A 9,762-nucleotide genomic window follows, 5' to 3' on the forward strand; every position below is an offset into this window, starting at 1 on the left:
AATCGTGGCGAAATTCACCTCCGGACTATTATAGGGTATTGGCGAGTAGGGTTAAAACCGAGATAAGGAAAGCAAAGAGGAATAATGAGGTAAGGATAGCAAGGGAGGCGAAGACAAACCCCAAAGGATTCTACCAAATGTATCAAACTAAAACACGAGAAAAGATTGGACCAATACTGTCAGACTCCGACGAGCTCACTGATAATGACGGAGAAATGTGCAATAATTTGAATAAATATTTTTCAACAGTTTTCACCACCGAAAATTTAAACATGATACCTGAGGCACCGACTCTATTCAGAGATAGCGAAGAAAACAAATTAAGTGAGATAGTAGTGACTAGTAACGATGTTAGTAAGCAAATAGACAAACTAAAGCCTAATAAGTCACCTGGTCCCGATGAGATATTTGCCAGAGTATTAAAGGAATGTAAGGAAGAGCTAACTCACGTGCCTAGAAGCTCGCTACCTAACAGTTAACTAAGAGATGTTATATTCTAGAAAAATCCTGGGTGGTGGCAGGCTACCGTTGTAAGTATAATAAGTGTGGTAATAACAAAGACATGGTTTCCCAGGTTAATCCATGGTTTAGAATATAACTAGAACAAAATATATGGAAGAGATTATAATATATGAAAGGAAATGAAAAGAAAGAACATTGACTTGGAAAATATAAGCAGAGAAGCATACAAGCTACTTATATAAGAATATAGAAGAATAAGGATATATATGTAAAGAATTGAAGAAGGATAAGTATATAAAACCGGATACTCATTGAAAAGAATAGCTGGATGGTAAATTATTGAAAAGAGGAAACTCGGCCCGTTACACCACAAGTATGGCACAACTCCGGTGGTGGTCTTGATTCATTGTGGCGTGTGTCTTTTCTTGAGTTTTCTTTTCTTGATTTTTCTTTTCTTCTGGTTTTTTCTTGTCTTGGGAGCGTACAGCAAGGAGGGCCTCTTTGTAGCTCAGTTTCTTGTCGAGTCGAGCCTTGGCTATCCTGCATTCCTCCTTCCATTTGGGGCAGGTCCGATCGGCGGAGGAATGTGGGCCGCCACATGCAGCGCATTTTTTCACTGTGTTGGGGCAGACAGTGTAGCGGTGTCCGGGGCTGCCGCACAGGGAGCGGGTGTCCTCCTGCGCCTCACACTTGTTGACTGTGTGACCATAGTGCTGGCATTTGTAGCAGCGTTTCGGTCTGCAGTAGGGCTTGACTGGCACAGTTACCCATGTCAGTTGAGCCTCCTTGCATGGTGTCCGATGAGGGCAGTGGTGTCGGACAGCTTCTTGACAACTTGGAGTTGTCCCTTGAGGAGCTCACTCAGCTCTGCTTGGTCCACGTGGGCAATTTCGGCGTGGGAGATTACTCCCAGCTTCAGGTTGTCCCACTTGTAAGCAATCATTTTTATTGGAATGCCGTTGATGTCTGGGATCTCCGCGAGCTGTACGGGCATACCCTTCTCGGCGAAGGTGATCTTGATGTCACCATGGAGCTTCAGTCGTTCCACCTTGGTGACCCCCATGATCCCATTAGTTTCAAAGAACTTCTTGAGAACTAGGAGGTTTAATTTCTTGGGGCAGGTCGGCGTATCCGGACGTATCCGCGCCACGTTATCAAACTCGTAACCGTTCATGGTGAGAGAGGTCGATCCGATCCGATGGGTGAAGTAAAATGAAGAGATCTTGATGCTGGTGCGTAGATTGGTGGTGCGGGAACTGGACTTGAAGAATAGTGGTGGAATTTGGAGGGACTTGGGGTTGGTGGATAGTGCTAGAAGAAAAGCGAGGAAATTGGAAAATAGTAGTAGAATGCTAGGTCTTGGGGCTCAACCCAAGTGCTTCTGTTTTCTCATGTTTGTGTTTCAGCTAATTTTCGTCTTAGGTGTTATATTTACTGTATGTCAGGTGTTTGTATGTTTAGCAAAATATTGCAATTTTATGCCTTACATTTTCGTGTCTTGTTTCCTAGCCAATGGCGGGGAGTCTAGGGCAGGTACTTGTGTTTCTGCTAAGTACATCCCGTCTTTTTATGATCTAATCTTGTAAGTGGTAGGGCTGCCAAGGTTGTCACTGGGGTAACGTTGCATCTTTCAATAGAGTGGAGTTGGTGTGGGTTCTCGGGCTCTTCTCTTACTGCGAGGGAACCACGAGTGTTCTCTTCTTCCTTCTTCTGTCTCTTCCATCCATTCTATGATTGGTCCTGCCTCTATTTCTTCTAACTTTGCCCATATTCTTTTTGAGTGTTGGTGTAGGTAAACGTTTAGGGGTTCTATTTGCGCTCGTTGGTGTAGTTGACGGTTGGTGACTATGTCAGGATATCTGATGTATACATCCCTTAGGGCTAAGTTTTGAATTGTCTGCATTTTCTTTATGTTTGTTTGTTTTATTGCATGTAGGGGAATTGGTGGATATACTAATCGGGATTGGACAAAGGCTCTATATAACTTTAACTTGTTTTTTGCTGACAGGCTTCTGAAGCGTTTTAATTTAATTACCATGTTTCTGGTTTTTGCAAGTTTTTCGGTGATGAATGTTTTGTAGCCTTTTGTTGTTATCTTCAGCCCTAGGACAGTGCCTTCCATGGCATATGGAATTACTTTGTTGTCTACTATAATGGGGTCTTTTTTTCCTTTTAGCGATTTGGTATTATTTTGAATTTGTTGGTGTTGGCTTGTATCTTCCACTTTTTTTCGTACTGGTTGATGTTCTCTATTGCGTTGGCAGTATGTTGTGCCATTATTGGTGTTGATTTGCCGGGGTATGTGATGATTTGTGTGATATCGTCTGCAAAACTTATGTATTCACTGTAGGGAGATGGTTCTGGTAGGTCTGCTGTGTAGATATTGTACATCGTGGGTGAAAGAACACTGCCTTGGGGTACTCCACTTTTCAGTTCTATGGGTGGTCCTATATAGCTGTCAATTTGTATTTGTGCCGTGCGATCGTCTAGGAAGTCACAGACGATTTTTTCTAGTGGGTCTGGAAGATTTATTTGGATCAGTTTAAATTTTAATCCTAGGTGCCATACTTTATCGAACGCTTTCTTAACGTCTCTTAATACAATGTTGACTTGGTTTTTTTCTGCTTTCTTGTTGGCTAACGTTTCCGTGATTATGGCTAGTGCAGTATGTGTTCCCTTTTTTTCAGTGAATCCATGTTGTCTGGGGTTTAGTAGTCCGTTTTCGCTCCTGTGTTTTCTGATTCTCTGTTTCTTGCCTTTTCAAATAGTTTTCCTATAACTTCGAGTAGGGAAATCGGTCTGTAGTTAATTACTTGAGTGTGGTCTTTGGCTGGTTTCGGTATGAATATGAGTTTTGCGTTTTTGAATGCATCAATGAAGTATCCACTTGCCAAAGCTGAGTTTAAATATTTCAAGGATGCCTTGTGTGCAGTTGTTGGGTAGGTATAGGATCATATTTCTTGTGATTTTTGTAAATCCTGGTGCTTTTTCTTTAGTGTGTCTGATGTAGTGTAGCAGTTTTCCTTCTGTAATTGGTTCTATCGTGTTGAGCCTGGTTTTGTCCACCACATGGTGTCATGGTCACGTTGACTGCTGATCTATTTAACTAATGATTCTTATTAAACTCCACGACCGCAAAACATGCGTGGGTTAGCAACCCCTGAGAAGAAGACGTGTTTTTTCCCATAGACGCTACACTTGTGTTTCCCTCCCAGTGTCCCAAGACAGTTATCAATGCGTTGTTTATTCCATTTTCTCCTGGGAAGCTCAATCTTGAATTAGTCTGTGTAAATCAACTCAAGTAATTCGCCAGACCTTTGTCAACTGAGGGTCATCTTTGAATGAGTAACAGTTAGTTTGTTTGTAATCTCTGTCATTGCGTGAGTGGCGATCACTGGCAACTCAGGGATATATATACCCAGGGCTGAGGCAGGGAGAGCGTCCCCTGACGCCGCCCCAACGTCGCCCCAACGTTTGTTCCAGATCCCATTGTGATTCTTGCATCGCTCAACAACTGCCCCGGATGTAGTAGATACCCAGCAGGGACCATATATGCGATGATGGCACCGATGCGGCCTGATTAATGTGCTCCACTGCCTCGTTGGGCCAGACCCCAAACTCGCCATGTGTCTGGCTACTACCGACCACAACAACGGTCTTGAATCTCAGTGTTCTACCCTGGGATGCACCCTGGAAGTATATGTCAACAGAGAGTGTTGTAAGATGTATGTTAGGGATAATTAGTTGGAAATAATTATCCCATGTTGGGTAGTGGACCTCTGTATCTGCTGATTTAATTGTTAACGAGGATGTTGAGTAAAGTAATCTACAGGGAGTGCCGTGTACTATGTATTGTGAGTAGGGCCAAGGAACTGGTCCTGTTATGCCATGTAATGTAACACCAGTAAGGTTGGGTGCATTAAGAGTGTAAGATCTGAGTAATTACTGTTGAGTAAAGAAATAACAAAATAATTAATCAGAAAATAAGTAAAGAAGAAAGTACTGAGTCTGCAATAAGCCCAGGAGTTGAGCCTATACTGCCAGACTGGGGTCACTAATTCTGAGGGGAAATACTTAACTCTCATCTTAATTTCTAAGGGTCACTGCCACCAGACCCCCTCTGGACAGTATGTAACTCGTTAGGTAGCGTGCAGAGTGGACTAGGCATTGGGTTAGGTTTGTCATTGACCAGATCGATAAGGGGAAAGAAGGGTGAAACCATAACATGTTTTAACTAATTTACTCTTTATAAACTATATGGTAACAAAAAAAAATACAGTTGAGCTGGCCTTCCTCAGAAGAACAACGATGAGTTTGGTTACCCTGCTTACAATATCATTTGACACTTCGGACTGCTCCACCTGTATGGAATATAGCACCTTAGGTCATCATACATAGTAGCACCTTCTCAACACACCCGTTACCCTCCACACCTGCAGGTATGGGACTCCTTGTAATTTCTAGGTATACCTAACAGGCACCTCGTTCGCACACCGCCCTCGGTGGGTAGAGACGAGGGCTACACCAAGAGACATACCAGTACTATTTCTACGCCTGGTATTATAGGTCGCTCCAAGTGACAACCGCGGAGTTTCTCAAGCGTTTCCTTATTTGTTCTACTCATTTGGGGTGGTGTGCTGGGGATCCACAGGTTCACAGTGGAAGTGCATGACCACTGTGGTGTGGCCTTCACAGTGTGGTCATGGCTGACGCCCGGTAGGCGCTCAGAATGCGTCGTCCTGTGTTGGGAGAAGTCGAGGCATCACTAAGAATACTGCCGGAGGGGCTTTCGTCACCACACATTAGTACACTATGACTTCACTTTATGACATCAGGCAAGGTTTTAAGATGTAAAAACTGCTAGATAAGTCCTTTTTAGGGCTGAATAAAGCATGATAAAGGACACGGACCTGTGTTGGGAGAACTCGAGGCATCACTGAGGGTGAAGTCCCGACTCCCACCCTCCTCTCTGTTTAGGCCTACAGTTTCCAATCTTCAATTTTCACTTTGGATTCCTATGGTTCTCACATCTCCATTTTCCTATCTATTGTGACCTCATGCTTTATAAATACATACCTTAATCCTAAATTACACACTAAGGTAAGGGTCTGGTTTGCTAGTTCCTGGGTAAATTCATTGGGTTATAATGTCAACGCGGCACACCCGGGGCGGCCTAGGCGCCAACCCAAACAAAGCCTAGCATCGTATTTTCATGGCGTGGGTATACAAGATATTCTTTTTGAAGCATAGTTTCTAGATCACTTCCAACACTTCACATAGTTCTGATACCTTTATCCTTTTTCCAGATCATTGTTCTCATGTATTTTCATATGATATCTGTGGAAGTTATGTTCGCTACACGTTCACAGACGTAAATAGTATGACCTTCAAACCCTGATCCACACTTAGTCCTACAGTACACTAGTCCGGCTCAACTGGACTTTAACATTCATCTTATGGATACCCTGAGTTCTCCTTAATGCTATGAATACATACAATTAACATTATATAACTGTACCTGGGTACAATACAACACATGGTCTAGTAACATTGAGTAGGTGAGTTATCCTTTAACAATGTTTCCCGTTTTCTGAGATTCTACAAGCGCGGTGGATTTGAATGTTATATAGCGTAATATGAATTAAATGGGGTTTTTAGGAATGACAATGATGTGAGCAGTACATAGCCTTCCCCTCCCAAAGATTCATATTATGCGGAATAATATGCAAAAGCACTAACGCTGTAGTGTACATACATTTTACAACATCCTAACAGTTCGTGATTACAGTACCTTAATACATCAAACAAAACATAAGGAGACTTAAACGTTTCCCACGAGCGTCTCCGCTACCATATACATCGGACAACCGTTTACAATCCTGCTACTTCGGTACACAATATATCATTAAAAAGAAAATTATAAGGAGACAAACTTTTCATACTCGAGTCTCCGTTACCTATACATGCAACAACTTATCAATTCTTATTTCAGTACAATATAGTATAGGGAACATGCCCCTAACAGTTCATCAGCGTATTACCTCAACATACTTTTGGCACCAGCACATAAACAGTGACTCTTTGACATTACATCTACAACAAAAGTTCTCTGCATGAAATTACATATCCTAAGGAATTTAAATTCTTGTCTATGAATGGGGAATTAGTTACATCAGACACTTCCTCAGATTACTACTTCGTTTCAATAATAATTCACCTTTTCAACACAAAACCGTGGTTCTAGACGTACACATTGGGGCTCATAACACAAGACACGTATTTTCTATCTCACAGTTCAGAAGAACTGGTATTTCAAGGTCGGGGTGACTCCCTCACCCGGAGCGAGTCAACAACCCAAAAAACTTCCGACACATAAAAACTGAGATTTCTCCCTTCGACAACATAGGCAGCAACTGGATTTCCGGACTTCAGTTCGTAAGAACTGGGATTTCAAAGTCGGGGTGACTCCCTCACCTGGAGTGAGTCAACAACCCAAAAAAAAAACTTCCGACACACATAAACTGAGATTTTTCCTTTCGACAACATAGGCAGCAACTGGATTTCCGGACTTCAGTTCGTAAGAACTGGGATTTACAATGTTGGGGTGACTTCTGTACGACTGACGAAGTCAACAACCCACAAACGTTCTGACACACATAAAACTGAGATTTCTCCTTTCGACAACATAGGCAGCAACTAAATTTCCGGACTTCAGTTCGTAAGAACTGGGATTTATAATGTTGGGGTCATTTCAGTACGACTGACGAAGTCAACAACCCCAAAAAAAAAAACATTTTCAGACAATATAGATACCACTACTAACAGCTGATCTTCAAAAAGCATCCCGACAAACCATCTGAGCAACTGTCTCCCCAACCAAAAACTTTATAATTCAACAAATCAACCTAACAAACTGGAAAGCCAAAAATATTCAATTGAAGCAACATTCTGGAACTATATTTCCTACAAATCCATTCTAACTACTGGTCTCCTCTGCCTCACAGGGAATCTACTTGCAGGTTGACCTTCCACATTTCCGTCATCACTTTCCTCATCTGTTTCGTCTGAACCTGAGTCCAAGGAAGAATCATAGGGTGGAAGAAGGGGCTCATTCAGCTGAACAAACATGTCTCTACTTACATACCTCTTTACTTTCTCAGCCGCTTCTACCCGATGGTCATCCTGCTTAAGTAACCACTCTACCTGTCTACAAAAAGTTCTAATATTGCTCTCAGAATCCGACCCTGTTAGTTTTTCCAATGATAACGTTCTAACATAACTAAGTTTGAACACAGCTGCTTCCCTATCATCCCTCTTGGCACTGTCCGTTAGTTTGGAATGAACCCCTGGATAAACTCTAAGGCTACCTGGGTGTGTGGTATCGTTCCCTGATTGTGGTACAGAGTGGGCACTTTCTGCCTGTGGGTCAGTTGGGGTTGTGTCCTTACCTACACCATACTCTAGATCAGTGTCTTGGTCCTTTACATGCTGGAGTTCTCGTTTTAGTTCCTTAACCTGTCTCTGTAATTCTTCTAGCTCTGAGTATTGTCTCTTGACGATCTGCACAGCCCGTTCCAATCTTTCTGCCAATGTGTCCCCAACTATGGTACTTCCCTGTTCTACTGACTCATCCATTTTGACCTAAAAATGCTACCTCTCGACCAAAGACAAATACGAACCACTTAACACAACTACTCTCCTGTACTACTACAACCTGAATTGATCAATGGTACAATACAACACTATGCAACATCTTAACATGGCACCAAAAATTATAACTCACATCAACTGGAGACCGAAAGTCTGGTAGTTATATGATTAATAATATATATATTTTCCCTTTGATTTCATATTAATAAATTTGTTTTTAGAGTACTTTTGGTGTATTCATTTCTCCCACAGTATTTTACCTTTATTTCCGTCCAAGTGACTTGATACCAGAATTACCATGCCCATGTGCCTAGACCCTTGACCATGCTACCAAAAGAATGTCCATGCAACCAAAAGAATAGGTGACAACTGAGTAAGAGTAAGAACTAAGATAAGAGAAGTAAATAAGATGAGAGAGGTGTTGTTGGGAAAACACTCGCCCTCACAATGGTATGGGGTTATCCTATGTATCATTTCAGCCACTTCTCTGCAGATGTGATTTTCGTGTTCCTCATCAAATTGCTCATTTTCTTCTTCTGATATTTGAAATACTTTTTTTCCATTCTCTCCTGTATGCGGATTCTATCTCTTTTTCTTCAAAGAGTTTTTTCCCGTTTTGGTCTTTTATGTACTTTTGTTGGGGTTTTTCGTTTTTAGAATTTTGTTTACGTTCTGCCAGAAGTTCTTGTCATTTCTTGTGGTATCCAGGTTGTTTATTAGTTCGTTCCATATCTGTTGGTGTGCTATCAGGCTTTCATCTCTTAACTTTTGTTGTATTTGCCTTAAGTTTCTAATAAGCTCTGTTGTTGGTGGATAGTTTTGTATGTACATCATTATGTTATTGTATTGTACTTGGAGCATTCGCAATTCATGAGATGTCCTGATGTGTGGTAGCGTTCGATATGTTGTGATTGGTATGTTGTTCTCTATTGCCTTTTTGATGTTAAGTATAAGGGTATCTGTTTCGTTGTCTATATCTTCTAGTATTTTGCCTTGGAGATCTGGGATCTTAACTTGTTCTAGTTGCTTCCTGTAGCCTTCCCAGTCTGCTTTTTGCATTTGGAAACGTGGGGTTGTTGGTACTTGGATTGGCTTGTAGATAGTTTTATTATCATTGGAATGTGGTCACTGGTAGTTAGTGGTCCTTGTTTTATATGGTAATTCAGGAATGTCTTGTTATTGGTGAAGACTTTGTCTGGGGTTGTTGTTTTGTTATTGCCAATGAATGTGGTAAAGTGTGGTCCTAGGTGGATCAGCTTCCCTGTGTTCATTATGGTATGTAGTGCAGTGCCCACCCTGTTCCTGTTTCCGTGGCCGAATATTGGATGTCTTGGGTTCAGACCTCCTATTATATATGTTGGGCAGTTGTAGTTCAATAGTTTTATCAAGTCTGGGGCCGGCAGGTAGTTCCTTCTTGGCGGTAAATATATCTGTGGCTATTGCTATTTCTCCAAGTGTGGTAGTTATTTTGGTTCCCAAGAATTCATCCTGGAAATCGTCGATGATTTGATGTTTGAGTCTGTGTTTTACAGCAATGGCCACGCCATCATTTAGTTCTTCTGTTTTATTTCTTTGGTAGGCTGTATATCCAAATATTTTTATTTTCTTGGAATTTGAATTGCCGTGACTATTTATTAAAATTATGTCCGG

The 9,762-nt window shown here is 41.6% G+C and overlaps 1 protein-coding gene across 1 annotated transcript in view; it reads right to left on the minus strand.

The window, feature by feature from the left end:
• The window catches only part of LOC121854411 (alpha-(1,3)-fucosyltransferase C-like), a 44,048-nt gene extending 35,951 nt beyond the window's left edge, over positions 1 to 8,097 (minus strand). Inside the window, exon 1 of the mRNA XM_042349082.1 lies at positions 7,615 to 8,097. Coding sequence (XP_042205016.1) covers positions 7,615 to 8,097 — 483 coding nt within the window. The remainder of the gene's footprint in view (positions 1 to 7,614) is intronic.
• Positions 8,098 to 9,762: the final 1,665 nt, after the last annotated feature.

The sequence above is a fragment of the Homarus americanus genome, unplaced genomic scaffold (assembly GCF_018991925.1).
Source record: "Homarus americanus isolate GMGI-L3 unplaced genomic scaffold, GMGI_Hamer_2.0 scaffold54443, whole genome shotgun sequence".
Classification (NCBI taxonomy): domain Eukaryota; kingdom Metazoa; phylum Arthropoda; class Malacostraca; order Decapoda; family Nephropidae; genus Homarus; species Homarus americanus.